The sequence below is a fragment of the Oryzias melastigma genome, linkage group LG14 (assembly GCF_002922805.2).
Source record: "Oryzias melastigma strain HK-1 linkage group LG14, ASM292280v2, whole genome shotgun sequence".
Lineage (NCBI taxonomy): Eukaryota > Metazoa > Chordata > Actinopteri > Beloniformes > Adrianichthyidae > Oryzias > Oryzias melastigma.
Window position 1 is genome coordinate 16,573,582 of NC_050525.1, and position 20,083 is coordinate 16,593,664.

Sequence of the window (20,083 nt, forward strand, 5' to 3'; positions counted from 1 at the left end):
ATCAAGGACATGGTAACTGTTGAACCTCTAACCAAAAAATCTCAGACTGTTCAAACTAAGACCTGAGGTCTAACACGAACCATCTGTAAAGCCAGAAGTCTAAACGCCCCTGCTCATGTGTCCTGAATTTAACAGGTCATTTAACCAGTTCTAAATCAACTTCTAAGTCTTTTTGTTTCTTTCAGGAAGAAAGAAAGTATTGGCTTTTTAAAATTACACTTCCTGAACAAAACAAAGAGCTTACACCAGTGTTTCTAGAGGTCTTTTAATTATGATCCTACCGCGGTCTGGGTGAATACTCGATTCTGATTGGCTGCTGGGTGTGGATTAAAAAGTGATTACCCACAGAGATAATGCACACCAAGAAAAGAAGTTTCCAGTCACAAAGACCAAATGTTCTGGATCACTGTGCAGGTTTCTTTAGAACATTCTTATACATAAAAGAAGTGGTAAGAGGTAACTTTCTCTCCGATCTGATGCTTTATTTAACGAATCATGACGATCACATATATCGCTTTCGTTGCCGCTGCAGTTGAGGTCGGTGTTGGCTCTGTGACATGTTGTCATGTTTCCATGGCAACACGCCACATCAAGTATCAAATAGTCCACTTTTTGTGAAAAAGCAGTCTAAACTGAAGAAATAACAATAATTAAGTACTAAATATCAATAGAATATTTATTTCTTTTGCAAGTGACCATGGTATGAGCGGGATAATGCCCTTCAAAGTGTCTATTATTAGAAATGAACGCACGCCGTGGAAGCCTGAACCGTCTAACGCGAAGTGGAGGCATTATCCCTTACAGTTGCCATATTTTGCGCAAATCCCAAAAACCTGAGGCTCTTTCTAGAACATAATTTCTGCGGTTCATTAGAAATTCAGTAGGGAGTCAGAGGATTGGTATGGAGCCACAACTCTCCCCTTTCCCTACAATCTTTTTTAACATATATATATATATGGTGTATATATATACACAGTATATATACTATATATATATATATATATATATATATATATATATATATATATATTATATAGTTGTGTGACACAAAACTTTTGCTTTCCTCATCTGTCATTGCCTGAAACAAGATAAGTCGCATAAATTGTGTACGGAAGAAATAAGAACTTCTGACAAACAAGACTGTAGTACGCTCAGATGCAAGCCGCTTTCTGTGTGTCTTTTACTGAATGTTGAACAGCGTGGCAAGAAAATCACCTAGAGGCTTGTTTGAACAGGGATTGCTTTCTGAGGCAGTAAATTGAAGGCAGTTGTATATTAGACAGCTTCTAAAAAGCCCCCTGTCAACTGAAAAAAAAGCAGAAAGAAATAAAAAACCTACTAAGTCTTTTCTTTTTGAAGCTCTTTCTTTCTCTAGTTTGTTGCCAAAAATAGACGCTGACTTTCAACATTGAAGATAAAACAAATTCTCAACAGTCCAAAGATATATCTGTCTACAAACTTTTCTTACACCTATCATAAACACACACACACCCCTGCTCTGTCAGTCCCTTCTGTACTGTCTTTTCCAGACAGTGATAGGACTTTCAATATCAGCCACCTCTTTTTTTTTTTTTTTTTGAGTGGGTTTTCTACTGCCTGCGGCGTTCACTTAGCAGTTCATTGCTGCGGGCCATCTTTCTGATGCACTGCAGGATCTCAGCCGCTTCATCCTGGATGGTGGGTCTGTTCATCTTTTAATCTCCTGCCCTCAGAGGAGGAGGCATGAGCAAGGACCACCCGGCTTCCTTCAAAGAGCAAACTGCTCCGCTCATTTAAAACCTCCTTATTATTAACACTGTTGTCAGTGTCAACAGGGGGAGGAAGAATGTTTGCACTGAATGTAGAACTGTGAGGTTTAATTCTCTTTTTTTGGACAATAGCTATAATGTTTATGTGAGTCATTGGGTTTACTAGGGATGCAACGATTTGCTTTTCCCATGATTCAAACCTTAATTTTTGGGTCAAGGTTTTCGATACGTGATTTGTGTTTTACAAAACAAAAAAACCTTAAAAAAATTTATGATACAATTATTGCATGTACATGTGCAAAATGTCTTTAAACTGATCAAAGATCAGATTAGAGTTGAACTGTGTCTATGGACCCTGACAAAATGTATTCGATTATAACAAACGTTTACATACGGCACATGTTTGATCGGAATACATGATTTTGACATGCGGAAAACTAGCTAAAATACCGCCATAGAAGAAGAAGTAGCTTAGCTAACATCGAGCAAGACAATCTCCTGATTGTGCTTTTATTTATTCTTTTTGAAAGTGACTATTTACACAGAACTTTCTAAATAGCCCGTGCTGAATTTTTTTTTTATTTTTTTTGGCAGCATGGACTCGAAGGAACGGTTAGATTATTACGTGCGACCAACAACATTTAGGCTTGGATGCACCGTTCCGCTCTGCTCGGAGTTCTCCGGAGTCCGGCAGCTTCGCCAGCCAGACTGCACTCCAAAGCCACCTCTACATACTGTCTACACATGACGTAAAAACCAGCGCAGTACTGAGCCACAATCAGAATAAGGGTTTACACGCACCACAATCGGATTAACAATTGGCATAACCCATCCATTTCAGTAGCTGCGTTTACATGGACACAAGTAATCTGAATAAACATTCATAAACAAGACGGGTGGTTAATACCAAATGTGCTCATTACGCGCTTTATTCTTGACTGCAAGGATTCATGTAACAATAATAATAATCATACTTATAATAAAAGCACGCTTAGATCACCTCGCTCTATGCTGCAGCTGTGTTTGTTTACAACAGAACTCGCTACTTCTTCTACAGTCGTTTCTAGTACTTTATATAGTTCTGTTTATGTGATTTATTCCGATTGAAACGTGTGGCGTATATAAACGTTTGTTATAATCGGATAAAGGTTTTTTTATGTACACAGTTCAAATCTAATTTGAACTGTGATCCAATTAATCCAATCAATTCTGAGTCTGATCCAATATGAATGGCATGCTTACCTGAAGCATTTTTATTCATATCAGGCTTTTAATGCAATGACTTGTGTCCATGTAAAAGCAGCTGATGAAGGAAACATTTTCAGTTGGCTTATTCTAATCCCCATATATTTTAATAAAGCAATAAATACTAAATCTTTCTTAAATTTAGCACCAAAATTGTTTAAAACTTAACATAAACACACTGGTATGCAATAGGAATCCAACAATTAACTTTCCCCACGATTCCATTTAATGGTGTAACATACAATTTGTTTAGAGAATTGTAGCATCCCTAGTGTTTATTTATGCTGATATCAATTGCATTCTTATGCTCTAATCATTTATTTTCTCTTCTTCACCCTCCTACACACAATGGTACTTTAGGACTGGATACACACAAATGTAAAAAAATAAAAAAATAAAAACAAGAAAAAAAAGCGTGGGCAGGATAAACACATTGTGGTTGCTAATGACAGCTGACCTAATGCATTAGTAAACATGTACGGATCTCACAGGTATATTTATAATGAAGCGCAGCTGTGGGTTTCAGACATGTTATCTGGAATGGTTTTGCATGAAAAGCTTCTCATCCATGGGAAAAAAAAAATCCTATTCTTGAATGCTAATATGAACATCTACATTCACACTTGGCTTATTTGCGCCTGACTTGATGGCACATGAGGCAGCTTAGTGATGAGTAATGAATGAGAAGTGCATCCTCTTAGCCCACTGGGGTCCTGCCTCTGCTTTAGCACTTTGGATGTGAGTGTGAGGGCTGGGGAGGGTGCAAAAACAAATTGTGATAATTACTACTGCGTAGGCGTCTGTAACCATTTGTGTCACCACAACCTTAAGTACAGTTTTCAGAGCGTTCTCAGCTGTTCTGTGGAGTGGGACTCTTACTATTGAAAGGAAAATTGCCTCAAGTGTGTATGAAAACACAAATTTGAAACGCATGGGTCAAAGGTAAGGAAACGATTTTGCGGCTTTCAGTTAAATCAGGCAGGAAAATTCACAATGAAAAGATTTTTTTTTTTTACAAGATATATACTTAATTTGATATAAAAAAAATCTAAAAGTGCAGCATTTAAAGGGCTTAAAAAAATAAAGGATAGCGGAAAACACAAAAAGACAAAAGAGGATTCCACTCATGAATGGAAAAAGTGTTTCTTGTGTGAAAAGAAAAATACAAAAAGGAGACAAATAAAGCCTTTACATGATGATTAAATAGCTTTTTTTTAGTAGATTACAAGCATGACAATATGATAAACTCACAGACAATAATTGCAAAAAGCACAATGACATTTTGAAAAATATAGTTTTATAACAATAGTTTCTGCATTTTTGAAAAACGAATTTCAGAAATAATAATTTAAGTTTCATTTCACATTATAATGTTGCTTTGCTGGGGAGTTACATGTATTTTTCTTGTTTTAAATAGCTTATTTTTTTCTCTTTTATATTTTTAAAACTGAAAATAAAGAAACAGGGAAAAGGTGTAAAAAATGGTGTTTGCCACAGTAAAGCACTTTTTTGTTTTTTGAAAATGTAACAGATAAATAATGGAAGAGTTTTGCATTAATTAAAATAATTTTTGTACACTAAAAAAAATAAATAAAGAAAAAAAATGCACAAAAAAATTAGAATAAATACTCACTTTTTTAACTGAATGCAACATACTCACATAGATAAATAATTGTCATTAAAAAATGTATTATTTAAAAATCAAGAAGTAAAATTACAATGAATGTACGTGCTCAATCATTTGACTTCTTGGTCCCCCTTTCCTTCTCGGGTGAAAAAAGATGGCAACAATCACTTTGAGTCAAATCATGCAGAGGACAATGCAGGCTGACAGATAAAGTACTAGGTCAAGCAGACATCTTTAAGCTTTTTTTTATCCAAGTGCAAGATTGTCTGAGATGGAAGCTAGAAGGTTATTAAGGGTAAAACAAAGTCTACTCTGCTTTGACTTATAGGGCAGAGAATATTAAGGCTTTAGAGATCACAAGCAGTGACACTCAATAGTCAGAAAGTGCTTTTCTCCCCTTTACTTTTGATAGAGTTTAAAGTCTATGTGGGTAAAAAAATAATAATAAACAGACATCTTAATGCTGCAAAACACAAGATAAAAAATATGTTTTCAAATTTCCATAATAAGACAGAAAACATTAAAAAGTTGATTATTTCTGTCTTGACCTTTTATTTATCACAAGAGGAGTCAATCTGACCTACTTTACCAATTTTATACTAAATTGTCTGATCGTATATATCTAATCTCCTGCTTGGTTTCCTCCAAAAAAATAAAAGTCTAAGAGTTGATACAAAAAATGTAAGACCTACTAAACAGGAATATTGGAAGTCATTTGAAGGGTAAAGGTAAAAGCTTGGAAAATTAGATTCATTCCATAAATGACCTACATACTGGGATGATTTTAATATTTTACTGTATGATCATCTTCAAGGGAGGCTAATATTATGGATACGCTGTAACAATATATGCTATTTTTTCTATTTTAATATTTAAAATAGCATTTGTTTTAAGTTCGTAGAGGCTCATAATTAAAAATTCTGTGTTTAACATGTTTTCTACTTGATCCAAAATAGATAGGGCACTGGGCCAAGTGTAAATACAAACAGAGTTTTAAAATGAATTCAACTCACTGTTGCACTCAATGAATATATTATAAGTTATCCATCTTCGCTTTGCTCTTATAGAATCTCCCACAGATCTGGAGCACATTCTACCTGTGACATTTCAGATCTGTTTATTTTTATTTTTTAAGATGCTAACAATACCTTTCAAGATAGCTGGAAATGTTGCTGTCAGTGTGTTTCCCCAGCTGTCTCTCCTTCTCTCTTTTCTGTGTTGTGCTGTGGGTGTGACAGCCTGTCTTTTTGGTGACAGGTTGGACATCATCGATCTAACCCCCCAATTAAGTCTGCTTCATGTCTTCTACGGATTTCATGACACTCATTATCAGAAGGTAATTTGCTATGAGGCAGTACACAGGTGTTAGGTCTTGTTACTGCCAGAATTGTTTAAATCATGTGGAGTCTTTGTTCAGCTCTAACATCACTTATTTTTTTGGCTGCTTTCCAGGAATCATGTCATCCCATTAAGAAGCCACTGACTTATATTCACCTCCGTTCTATGGATCATATCATTGTACTCCATCTTTACACCAATAAATCTGACTAAAATGTCAATCTTGGGTCTTAGCTTGAAGCATGAAAATAGTTTATTGATGCAACTTCCATTTTGGCCTTGGGGCTGTCACTCGCTGAAGTGACAGTGAGGAAACATTCATTCATGTCCTCAGAAAATAGTAAAAAGATGTCCTTGTTACCTCTTTAACCCACTAAAAAACATACTTTAATACTTAAAGAATTTATAGAAAATTCCCTTTTTTTAGAACTAAGATGTTGCAATATGTTTTTTGTGAGATATGAATAGCATCAGTTGATTTGGTAAGTTTTTATCACAGCAACATTAGCTTAAGATGCTAAAATAATGACACCTTATTTACCCAGTGACTCAAATTAGATCCACACATTTTAACATGCTATAACTGTATTACAAAGAATACACTGTAAAAAATTGCATTCCTTCAATACAGCAAGTAGTCATTTAAAACAATAAATAACAATAGATTAGTTATTCTCACCATAAAGTTTTGAAAACTAGCAAAACATTTTCCCGCCAAAAGTGTTTCGGAGGCAGCCATTTTGAAATGAGCAGGTGAAGCACTTCTACTGCCCCTAGTGGAATGATAATGAACTACAGGGAAGAAAACATGAACAAAACTATGTACAATACATTTTTAGCTACATTTTTGATCAAGCCAAAGAGACAGGAGTCTAAGAAGTGCATCTCTCACATATGATACAAACGATTATACAGAGTTAATGATCACAGCAATAAAAACTATCCAGTTTTTATGTTTATTTTTTAGGATTTTTTAATTTATTAATTTAAAGCAAAGGGAAAAAGAACATTATGTGTATATATACATATGTATCAAATCTATTTGAGATATTGATTCAGAAATTATTTAGAAAATGAATAAAAGAAAATGATGGTATCTTCTTGGCATTAAAATTGTTTCTTATCATAAATAGACATATTCGAATGTATACTACATGAGTACACACATCACATTGAATCCACATTGAGTCCATAAAATACTGTATATGGATTGTCTTGAATTACAGTGTGAAGAAGCAAACTTCTACAGTCCCATCCCTATTTTAAAAAACTTTTTTTAACCTTCTCTTTTCCTTCGTCTTTATTTTCACCATCGAAAAAGATCAGCCAATATTTCATTCTATCCTAAATTTAACCCAAGAAAGAAAACCCTGACCTTTCCACAAGACAATGTCAAATAACATTCTGAAAGAGTTATTGAAGGAACTCTGACATGTTTACAGTCCAGATCAATCATCCCCTGTAATGAAAAAGTCCAACCTTTTTGTTGAGTTATTGTGCATAGTTTAAGTTGCAAATTTGATCTATTCGTTTTCAGTGATAAAGGGATCAAATCTGCAGTTTTAAAAAACATCCCTCTGCTGTAATTGGAGCAGACAGTTGTGTGGAAAATACAAGACAGATGCAATACCACAACTTGCCAGCTCAAGAAATGGTAAATATCAGTAAAGGTCAACCATATAAACAATTCTTGATAACATGTCACAGGTTTGTGCAACACACTTATGACAAACAAGCTTTAAAAACCTCCCTAAAAGCTGACAGAGAGGCCCTCTGACAGATCAACAGCCCCAAAAAACAAAAAAAGCTAAAACTTTAAAGCAATTTACTCACTTGTCAAATGTTTACTGCAACATAAAGATTCTTTATTGGATTTGTAACCTTTATGTCTTTTCAAATTTGTCAAACTGGTGAAACCAGTGTAAGGAAAAATACGCTTTCTCCTATCTGCCAAAATTTGTCCATAATGATTTTTCTTCTTTTCTATATGGATTTCTGCATAATGTGACATCTAAATATAGACACTCTGCGAACACAAGCTATTACAAGTAATGAGGTCTGTTTCTAGTGCATAACAATTGAATGGAAACAAATGGTTGATACATCGTATACGCTGTCTGCATTTCTCCAGCATGTGGAAAATGTACGATGTGCTATCTTTTATGTGCAAAACAAAGAAACAACGATAAAACTGCTTTGACCTTTACGGTCATAAATGTGAATATGCTCAGCACAGAAATGGAGTAAGTTTGTTGAAACAAAGTCTGAAGTTAATCTATGCAGAAGAGTGAACTATGGAGGAGGACACCTGCAGATTTAAATAGGTATTTCCCCACAGGATCACAAAGATTATTCTTCTACCCATTCCTGCCTTTATGCCCTAGTAAATATATATGAAGCTGTAACCGACTGAAGACTGTCTTTGACAGTGAAATCCTGTGTGACTCACATTTAATTAGAAAGAATAACAGCAAGAGGAGATTTTTACTCAGCAGGTCTTTTTTTCAGGACTACAGTCCTCAAACATTCCAACTAAGGAAAAAAAGAATAAAATCAAATTCAGTTCTGGAAGAATTTTAACTTTGGATGAAACACTGCTAAAAAGCAAAAACAAAAATAAATCTCGTTGAAGTCTGATTAGGTTTAATAAGTTTTTCTAAAGCTGTGAATAACACATCAAGAAAAGGCAATAAGATGTGTAATACTGTAAGTGAGAACAAAAATCAGGCCTTACCATCATCCAAATCTTCGACGATGTTGACTTTAGTCGTTGTGTAGTGTTTTCCCAGACGCCCCCCGACAGGCACGGACAGAGTCACGTTAAAACTCTCTTCTCCTTCATACAGAGAGTCGTCGATGATCACGACGCGGCACAGCTTCTCCCTCTCGCCCCTGTCAAACCGAATTAGGCTGCTGTGCTCCTCTGGACGCGAGATGTAGTCGGAGTAGGACAGAACAGTGGTGGGGATGGTCCCTGTGGCAGAACCTTTAGAGTTGGAGCAGGCAAAAGAGTTATAAAAAACTTGAAAATTAAAAAAATGTAGTTTTTTTAACACATTATAAAAACACTTACCGATAACGAGGTGTGAGGAAAAATATCGCGATATTTTGTTCACAATACTTGAATCGATTTAAAATGCTAACAAGATGATATTTGATTAATTATTTATGAAAATAATAATATTTAAAAGAAAACTTCATGGGGCTCAGACATAAACAGAAGATGACAAAGTGACAATTTTCAACATGTAAGTAAACATTGAAAATAATTTATTGTATTTAAATTTAAATTGACAACATATTTGGATATTGTTTTATCTCAGAGTGTAATTCCTTCACTCTGGTTACTGTAATGCAGAATTCTTTTAGAGATAATCTAAATTTAATTTAAACGTTCCCAATAACTTGTATCCTTGTATGTAGGCGAATTGGAAGCAAGTTATTTTCTACAGAAATTGAACCGTCTTCAGCGCTATGAAGTCAGATCATTTTAGTGTTTTAGATTTGACAAAAAAGAGGATTGGTGTGTTCAAGGATTTAGGGCGGCGATTTGTTCTGATATTCTTTTTTTGTAATAAATACAGAGGAGGAAAAGTTTCATCAAACTTCAGTACAATATTGAAAATATGGCAGTACCAGCATGTAGTACAACATATGTAATGATTTTACATATTTGACTTTGTTTATGATTGAAATATTTAGAGAAATGTTGGAACTGATGTGTCTGAAATGAGGCTTTCAACTGATTCATCAATAATAATTACTCTTTAGTTTCACAAGCTATGCGTGAGTTTACTCCATTCTATTTTTTTTATTATTACTAAATACATAGAATTTGGTTTTATTTAAATTTAGTGAGAATTTATTTACATCAAACCAGTTTTTATTTTTATTTTTCCTGGTTCTGTATTGACTGTGTATAAAATTTGTTGCAAATACTAAAAACTCACTCTGATAAAAATTGAGTTCGTGTTGTTTTGATCATGTCCTTGTGACAATTTTTTTTCTGAGGTTGAAGGACATTTATTGAGAACATTAAGCTTAAAATTTCATTTTTAAAAATGTCTTCATTAAAAATGTTGTGAATCAGGAGCAGACAAAAATAGCAGTCTGAAAAAGGCCGCATTTATGATGTCACAAATACACTGGGCGGGGCACAAGCTCCCTGCTCCGCTCCATTCTGATGCATCCACTTGCAGACAAATAGATCCATATACATTTTCGTTTCTTCGTCCGAGCTGGCATTTGGCTCAAAACTGTAATGTCTTTTCTGCTCTGGTAATTTATATTGGCCTTTTAACGATTGTGCTTAACTATTTTTAATATTCTGTGTAGATTTTTACTATTGTATTTTTATGTATTTATCTTCTTAGACTTTGTGTAGTCTTGGCACCGTGTGTGTACTGCGTATTGATTGTGATCCTGTTCACTGATTGGACTATGAGTCCAGAATAAACTTTATCTATCTATCTAATGTTAGCATGGAGTGTGAGGGCTGTAAGCTAGTGGGAGAGCGAGCAAACAAAGGGAACCATTATGGGTGATGGGAAGGGTTCTTAGTAGTATCGTCTACAACTGAGATGCACATTTCAAATAAACTCCTGGTGCTCTGTAAAAGCAGCTAAGCTCTAGAAAAGAACCGTTTTTTCTTTTATTTTGGCTAAAACGACATAATTAAAAAAACAAAAAAACACTAGAAATGCTTTTATAATAGATCAAAGGATGATTGAAGTGGGACTTTAAGGGATTCATAAGAGGACAAAATGGTTTGTTTACCTCTAAATGAAGCCCAAACTGTATTTGAATTGTATAATTACAATGGATTTTTTGCACTTTTTCATGCAGATGATGGAATATTAAAATACCTTTTAGGCTACATTTTCTTCATATTAATGTTCTTTTAGTCATTTTGCACAAAAAAAATTGTTTTCCTACATGAATACATAAAGTATTATTTCCAGCTTTATCAACAATATTTTAGTGTATAGTAAAAATACCTGAAATTGTGTGAGTGTGGCTGAAGAGGAGCAAAATGACTCATCCATACCTTGCTGTGTGTGGCAAATCACCATGAGCTCCTCGCTGACGTCTCCACTGCGGTGCACCGGGAGGAATAACTCTCCGACGTCTTCCTCCACCGAGTGGATTTGTTCAGGGAAGAATACGCTGGACTCTGATTGGAGGAGAAAGAGGAGGTTTGGAGAAGTGAGGCTACACTTCACTCTATAAGTTTGGAAAAAGCCAACGAGTTTTTGACCTTGAAGGATGGATGGCTTCGTTAGTGAGCAGAAATATAGAGCTGTATTTTTATCTACTGAGGGGGTGATTCTGCAGCATGTTCATTCATATTTAAAAATAAAACTTTATGTCACACTTTCTGGTTTTATTTGACTGGAGGTGTTCTTCAAGAAGTTATTTTTTGTCATGCTGTGTGGCAGACACTTATGCTCCCAGGTCTCTTACTTCATTACACAGAGGATGGCACCAGAGAGTTTCATCTTTTCTACACACAGAAGGGTCAACCACTGACTTATTTTCATCCTTCTCTTAGTGTATCTCGACAGTAAATTTGGATTTAAAGAGAATGCAATTAAGAACTGTTTTAACCCTTTAACTGCCTGCTTAACCAAATGGTTGGAAACATTTAGAAAACGTGTTAAAAAAAAAAAAGTGTATTACTCCCCAAGGTACGGAACCCCTAAAGGGACATAGAAGAAAAAAATTTGAAGTAAAAAAAAAAATGTTTACATTTTTTTATTTTTTTTTTTCCTAAAAAAAGTCTAGTTAATGACTGATGTGCAACAGATAGTAACTGGTGTGCACCACTTAGTATTTTTTTATAAATATTTTTTTACTTCAATTTTTAGAAAAACATTTTTTCATTTACTGTCTGGTACACACAAAATAAATTCTGAGTAACTGTATATTTTTAGGCATTTTTTTAACTTTCATTTTTATTTTTTAATTCATTGTCTCTTTAGGGGCTCCATACAAGGCAATACGCAGCAGAAAAAAAAACATTTTTGTGATTTTTTTTTTTTTTTTGCTTCTTTTTTGGGTAGTTAAAGGAAATAATTTGTTTCTTTTCAATTTTCAAATTTCCGAATTTTGGTTGGGACTAAACTGAAAAAGATGAATTCATTCCAGGTTTCTGTTCTTGTATTTTCAGTTCTATATATATGATGCAAATTTAATAAAAGACAATAATTTCAATTTAATGTAAATCAGGAGAATTCTCCACAAAAAGGCTCATAATGATACGACCTAAAGAACCTGCAAAGACTCTTTGAGAAAATAGCTTTAACATGTTGATAGTCAATCTCACAAAACAGCAGGAGATCACACTTTTTTGCTCTTGAAACAACACTCTCCGAATTGTGCTCCTTTCACTCAATCTTCTGTCCTTTCTATCAATTCACCTTGCTGCCACAGCCTACAATCTGCGGTCCCCCAGGGGCGGAACAGCAGACAGGCGGGATGAGGGCCGATGGCGGTGGAGGTCTTTTGAGATGCTGATGGGGGATTTTGAGGTTCAGAGAAGGCTGCGGCTCCACTTCTTACCCATTCTGTTCACAAACACACTCCTGCTCACTGATCTCCTGCTCTCACTCGGCACAATCCTGCACACTTCATCTACCACGCTTCACATCTCATTCCCTCCATTTCTGCTCTGCTGCCACTTATTCCACTGAAGATTTTTGAAAGCAAACTTTTCTTTCGCATGGGTCAAGCGCAAGACTTTTAAACATTCAGGATGAAAGGGAAATAGTGCATACTTCAAAAGGGGTGTGTTGAGGAGGGAAATACAAGGAAATGATCTGGATTTTGTTGTGCAAAAAAAAAAAAAAAAAGTTTGTTCTTTTTTCCTTCTAACACTCTCAATTATTAATGTGTGCATTTATATTCCATAGAAACACAAGTTGTCTCCGAATTCCTTCACTACTCACTACATAGTGCACTATATAGTGTTTGTAGAGATGTCCGAATACGATTCCAAAATCGGTTAGTGATCGGATTATCAATTTCCATACATCACTAATTTTGGTATCGAGCAGTCTCTTAAAGTTTTAGCTGATAAACAAGCAAATAAAAGTGTGTTTTTTACATTATGTTAATTCGTTTTTTAAGCATTTTACTTTGAACTTTGCACAATAAACGTATTATATTGCCTGTCTTTGGTGGTCTTTGTTTAATTAGGAAAATAGCATGCTTGAGAAAAAAATCCCTCCCAAAAAATGACTAGGATCGGTTTTGGTAATCTGTATTAAATATTTTCAGCAAAAAGTAATCTTAAAAGTGTGGAATCGTCTACCACTAAAATTGAGTACTCTAGAATTTTCCTAGAAGTCTCTACAACTTTTTCCTGATTGGAAAATATAGACCATGATGCATTGCACTTGAACAATTTTGGTGCAAAAATGTATTTTAATTCAGTTACTTTATAAAGCATCCATATTTTCATCATCAGAATGCAATGAATTCATAAATAGTTAACGTAAGATGCTCGTATTTATTACTTTGTGAAATCTGCATATGCTGTTTAAAAAATAAAAATAGTGATCATGGTTTACGAATTCAGAAATAGCCATAGTTATATGTTTAAAACTAAATTTCTTAGAACTATGCTTTAATATCGGTGAAATATTTGGGAAAAGAACACTATTGAAAAAAAAGAAGTGCTCTACCATCACAGTAACAAAGACAAAGCTGTTTTTTATTAAAGCATCATGCTCTAACTGCACATGGCCTTTCGGTTTGGACGGAAACATATTACAGATAAAAATGTTGTTCTTTATATTGATGGAAGGACCTTGATGCAGCTGCGTAGCGGTAACAGCTTTACTGACGTATAGGGTCACCGCCACAGGGATGGCATCAAAGATGTATAGACGGCTCTGGCAATAAGATGCTTCTTGCAGCAGAAAGCTAAACAGCAGGTTTTCACCTCCGTCTTTAGTGCTCAGATTAAGTCTTAAATGTCTGAAAGCTTACAGGCCACCTGGGCCACAGGACATGCTTTTGTTTCATTTATTTTAGCATGCAACCCAAAAAAAAAAAAAAAAAAAAAGACAGAGCATCACAATTGAATTTCAAGTTACATCCTCTCAAGTTTTTACTACTATAAGGTTAAAGTTCAACACCCTGGTCCAGATGATTTATCTTCTGGGGTGGAAATGTTCGGCTAAGCTAAAGAGCCGCATAAATCCAGTTTCCACCATTAGATACAGTACAGCTTGTGCCACAGGCGTAGCTTAAGCCGCACTAGCCCATTAGAGTATGACTGGCACGTCTCTGTCACATTAGACTTTCCCTGGAGATGACAGAAAACAAACCAGTCCCTGCCCTCCGCACACATCATAATTAACCCACAGGGGAGTCTGGAAAATGAAGCAAGAGGATCCTGAAAGAGATGGAGCATGGAGGAAAAACGAGAAAGACGGGGACGAGAGCCACTGCTGTTGTCGATCTCTAATTATTTAGAGGAGTCATTGACGAGGGAGGTGATGCAAAGAAAAACTAAACGTAAAAGCAGCAGAAAACTATATCTAACGCTGATGGAACGAGGGCAGCACGTCTGTGGGATTTCTCAATGAAACATTCAGCTTTCAGAGAAAGACAACAAAACCTTGGAAAGTAGCAACGTTTAAATAAAAAGAAAACTGGCAAAAACAGCATTAGAAGAAAAAAATGAGGTAAAAAAGGGATTTAAAACAGGGTAAATGAACAGATTTTTTCGCTTTTTCCCCATTGATTCGTATACATCCATGTTCTTTGTTTAATTACTTAATTTATTGTATTTGTGTTTTAATGTCCAAATTATATATCTAAATAAGATAAAAAAATGCATTTCTCATTTAAAAAGAGGGCAGAATGGTAAAAATTCAATTTACTGGAAAACGTTTAAAGAAAATGTTTTATGGTTTTCATATAAGCGGTAGCAAATTCAATCACACATATGAGGGTTTTGCTGGGACACGCACTTTAACTGGCTAAAAACAAATACAAATAAAAAAAAGGTAATGACAAACTCTTATTTTTTGAACAAAATAGAAAATTTGGAAGGGAGAGGGTCTTTTATTTGCTTTGGAAACAGTGTGGTGTCTGCGAACAGTGGCTCAAACTCCAGGGAAGTAAAAAAAATGATGCTTGCAAAAATATCTTCAAGTAATTTTTCTGAAGATTTGTTGCTGCCAGCAGATCCCTAATGGTAGCCAACAACCAAACACAAAAATTGTGAAAGCAGCCCTGAGCTGTTTTAGTCAAACTAAATAAAAAGTGAAAGTTTTTTTTCTGACACTCACAGAACTTTATATTGTTTTAACTATAATTTGGATAGTACCATATAGCCTTGTTTCCACTGAGCGGTCCAGTCGGGTATTATGAGTGTTTCCATTGTTAAATGGACCCATTAAACAGTACTGAACTGTAAGAGAGCCCCCATCCGTTTATAGGTCCATAGAAAAATTGTTGATTGGCAGGAAGTGATGAGGACATTAGAAAGCGCTAATATAGCGCTAAACTAGTGCTAAGCTAGCTAACGTTTCCTTCTTCACGACGGTATTCTTCTTAACAATCTTCTTTCAAACAACATTAAATTTCTGACGGAGTACCAAAAGTAAAGCAAGAAAAAGGCGATCTCCTTTGTTGTTGCTTTTCTAGACATCAAACTACAATGACGCAATGACACGCTAGTAGTCTACACCACGCATGCGTCCTGAAAACAAACAGGTCAGTGGAAAACGAGGCTCAACTTGCCAGAATTAAATGGACCGTACCGTACAACTCCTTACCGTACCGGACCACTCATATCTAATGTCTGCTGTTAAAAGCAGAGAGATAGACTTTACACTTTTTTTTCTTTCATAATTTGTTGTTGACAATACAGTTCATAATCAGTGGTGTAAAGTACTTGAGTAAATTGACTTTTTTACTTTAATAAAGTACTTTTTTGCCTACTTTGTACTTGTACCAAGTATAAAAATATAAGCAACTTTTACTCTCTACTCTGCTCCACTTTTGATTGAATTTATATACTCTTTACTCCACTACATTTGAATGGACACTTACCATTACTCGTTATATTGCGATTCTATGCAACACCTGAGTGTAACTGAGACTGATTTTGTTCTATTATTTATTTTGTTCTGTTACTTTGAAACATTGAGGTGTTAAATTTAATATTCATTCTTTTCTAATATTAGGAAACAAAACCTCATAAATAAACAGTTTATTATTCTTTACATTTCTTGGGTCATCCTTGAGCCTCCATTTAGTACGAGTAAAATTCATAAGTTCTTTTAAAATCTGATACTTTTACTCAAGTATTATTGGAATTGGTGACTTGTAACTAATTACAGTAAGGTATCTGTACATTCTTCAAGCATGATTTTCAGGTACTCGTTACAACGGTTCATAATCGATTTGATTCATTTCAAACGATCCGATTCACTGACCTAAATCAATCTGGGACATCTTTATCCAAAAATGTAACCAGTGTGACTCAGAGATAAATACCTGTGTGCTGAAAATTGACAGAAAAAGTGAGAGAAACTTTCCGAGGCTGTTGCTGCACCAACTTACAGTAAACACATGGCGCTTGTAAATTGCATTCTGAATCTAGGACACTGAGTATTATCAGCACTGACCATCCTTAGGATCCAGGATTTCCACTGTTGCCACAACAGGGAACTCCATCACTCCCATCACCGGCTCCGACAGCAGAATCTGAAAGGTTTCCGCCTGCTCGTATTTTCCATCCGCCAGAATCCGCACCCGCCACGTGGCTCTGGTCTGTCCCGGGTTGAACTGCACCTGCTTCTGCAACTTCCCTTTGAAGTCCTCGTTCTTCTTTGCGCTGCCATCCTGGGTGCCGATGCCTGAGAGATACGGGGAAGAGCGAGCAAACAAGTGTCAAGAAACTCGATTAATCAAAGAGAAGATGAAGACAATAAGAGGGTGAAAGACAGACAGGAAACAGAAAAAAAAAGATTTTTGCACCCCTTAATATTGTCAGGAGTGGTGGCAAAATTGGTGTTACATCTATTTCTTTTCACTGATCACTTGCAGAGCCCCAGGAACGTGTGAAACAAATTTGTGATTGCAGCTTTTAAATAAGCACATTCTACCCTGTTGAAATGGGTTCGCTATAACAGACATTTCTCAGGGGTTAGATCCACACTTTTCCCTCTTTGTTTGTATGAATTTCATCCTTTTCTTCAAACATCCTTTATTTCATTTTAAGGTCTTTCATGTCACTCTTCTACCATTCATGCTAAATAATATATTCTGTTCAAAGGCACAAAGCCTACTAGAAGTTTGCATGATAAAAGTAACTGGAATTATGATTTTCATAACACTTGCGTTGCATTAGAACAAGGTGCATGCAGTCATGCCAAACAGCTTGTGCATGTTCATAGAAGGGATTTGTATTTTTGCTTTTCAAAACACTCAAATATCCTGCGCAAACAGAGAAAACAGAAGGCGGCTAACATATGCAGATGGGTGTGGATGCACTCGATCTTAAACACACACTCTGAGCATTGTATGCACAGTGTAATCTGAAAATAAACTGCAGAAAAAACGGCACTTGCGCCTTTTTTTAACGCATTCATGATTCTGCGAGGACCTTCAGTGATTATCTTCATTTGCACAAACCATTTTGATTTAATGACTTTGGAATAAAGCTCTGTTTTTCAATGTTCACGCCGTGCCAGGCAAAGACTTGGCACCCAATTTCAACTTTGGATGATTTTCAACAACAACAAAGCAACCAGGAATTTAGAAGAAACTCAGTTTTTACCGTCACATTTACAATGTGGTGCTTTGAATTTTTATGTTAAAAAAAAGAAAAAAAAAAGCCCGATCACATGAGATGCTAGAGCTGCTTTAGTGATGAAAATAGCCGACAGCAGAGGCAGGAATCATGTTCATGGATGGAAAGGCTGCTGAACTTAGACTCACTATTCTGAGTGCATTAAAGCAGTCCCAGTGACAGGCTCAGGGACATGTTATACTTGCTGAGTAAAGTCATAATGGACAAAAAGATGAGGTTAAAGCATCTGACTTTTATGTATCATCATGAGCAGTGAAAGTAGCTTTTTGCCTAAAGATCCCGATTAGCTCTCATACATTTTCATCAGAGCTTGCTAAACCATATCAAACAGGTATAAATAGGAAGTGACATACAGTAAGTTTAAAATGACTGGAAGATCATTTTATTTATTCATAAAAATGTATTACCATATTTTTCAGAGTATAAGTCTGTTCTTTTGTATATTTTGGCAAAGGGTGTGACTTATAACCTCCTCAAAAGCGACTTAATACTATATTACTACGGCTTTGTCTGAAATTCCCCCCTAACTACTAAAAAACTACATAGTGCGGGCCTATATAGTGCCCTGGATTTTAAAGGTATTTTGGACATGATGCTCACTACCTTTCTTTCGTTTTTCTAAAGACCGGTTATAGACGTCATCGATTTCACGAAGTAAAAAAAAAAAACTAAAAAAAACGAATAAAAACAAACATTTCACGATGTCAATTTATGACTCCACTGTGTTCTGATGGTAAAAATGTGGACGGTTTATTCAAATATTACATTTAAACACGTTTATTTGTTTGAAATGTTTCAACCGCAATGCAATGTGGTCTATATATGCTAATCTAGTGACCATCGATGTAAGATAGTTTTTTGCAAAGACTTCTGGGAAATTTCCAGTGCACTCGATTTTGGAATTAGTAGATTCGGACACTATATAGTGCACTATGTGGTAATTAGGGGGGGAATTGGGACACAACACAAAAGTATTAGTCCACCCATCTAAATGATCCTAATCAGGTGTCCTAATCGCTTTGTCTGGTCACAGGTGTATCAAATCAAGCACTTACACACATTTGTGAAAGAATGTTCCGCTCTCAGGAGTTCAGTGAATTCCAGCGTGGAACTGTCATAGGATGCCACCAGTGCAACAAATCCAGTTGTGAAATTTCCTAAATATTCCATAGTAAACTGTCAGCTCTATCGTAACAAAATGGAAGAGTTTAGGAACAATAGCAACTGTAGACCATGTAAACTGGAAGAGAGAGGTCGCCGACCTTTCTGCACAGAGCTCAAAACGTCATGTGACCTTCAGATTAGCCCAAGTACAGTACGCAGAAAGCTTCATGGAATGGGTTTCCATAGCTGAGCAGCTGCAACCAAGCCACATAAGGGAAATGCAAAGTGTTGGACGCAGTTGTGTAAAGCACGCCGCCACTGGACTCTAGAACAGTGGAGACGCCTTCTCTGGAGTGATGAATCACACTTTCCATTTGACAATCTGATGGACAAGTCATTGTGAAATTTGTGAAACGAGTGTGAAATTTGGTGGAAGAAGAGGAATGATGGTGTGGGCTTGTTTTTCAGAAGTTGGGCACAAACCTTTTTGGTGATCATGTTTACAACGTTGCTAGTCTTCCATGTTTTGAGGTGAACACTACCCACAAATTCGACTCCCTGAGCTGCGTTGAAAATGTTCAACAAGTTAAATTTTCAGCGCACCATCAATGGTCACCCAAATTGTACATACAGTCTGCAACTGGATTTAAAAACTTATGGACACATGTAGCCCGAAGTTCTGGTCTACAGAATTTGCATAGATTTTTCATTGAAAGTGACCAAGAACACAGGTTAACGTAGGTGTGTCAATAGAGGCAACAGAGGCTAGAATTTTAAACACCAATCACGTTGGGTGTGAACGCAGCATTAAGTCGGGCTTGCCAGATTTGTTGCAATTTTCTCCCAAAACTGCCATTTTTGTTTCTTTTTTATGATGGATATTTTGGCTCCTGCGACCTATACTTCTGTGCAATTTATACTCTGGAAAAATACGGGAAATTAAATGAGCTCTTCATGGAAAATGTGTAAATCTTTAAATTAGTCCAAGTTTAAGAAATAATGTTTGTTTGAAGCAAATAGGCTGAAAAACATTGGTCACCAGAGGGTTTAAAGAATCATCCAAAGGTCAAACCAATGCATAAAAAATCCCTTCATCACCTTAACAGTTAGAATATTCCAAAAATGACAAATGAATGCACATAACACAAGTCGTAATGGTGCGCATAGTTTAGATTTCTTCATTTGTTG

At 35.7% G+C, this 20,083-nt stretch overlaps 1 protein-coding gene across 1 annotated transcript in view; it reads right to left on the minus strand.

The window, feature by feature from the left end:
• Positions 1 to 20,083, minus strand: part of frem2a (FRAS1 related extracellular matrix 2a) — a 67,190-nt gene that overhangs the window by 16,409 nt on the left and 30,698 nt on the right. Inside the window, exons 4-6 of the mRNA XM_024261619.2 lie at positions 16,605 to 16,835; positions 11,006 to 11,131; positions 8,693 to 8,944 (exon numbers count right to left, since the gene is read on the minus strand). Of these exons, the coding sequence (XP_024117387.1) occupies positions 8,693 to 8,944; positions 11,006 to 11,131; positions 16,605 to 16,835 (609 nt within the window). The remainder of the gene's footprint in view (positions 1 to 8,692; positions 8,945 to 11,005; positions 11,132 to 16,604; positions 16,836 to 20,083) is intronic.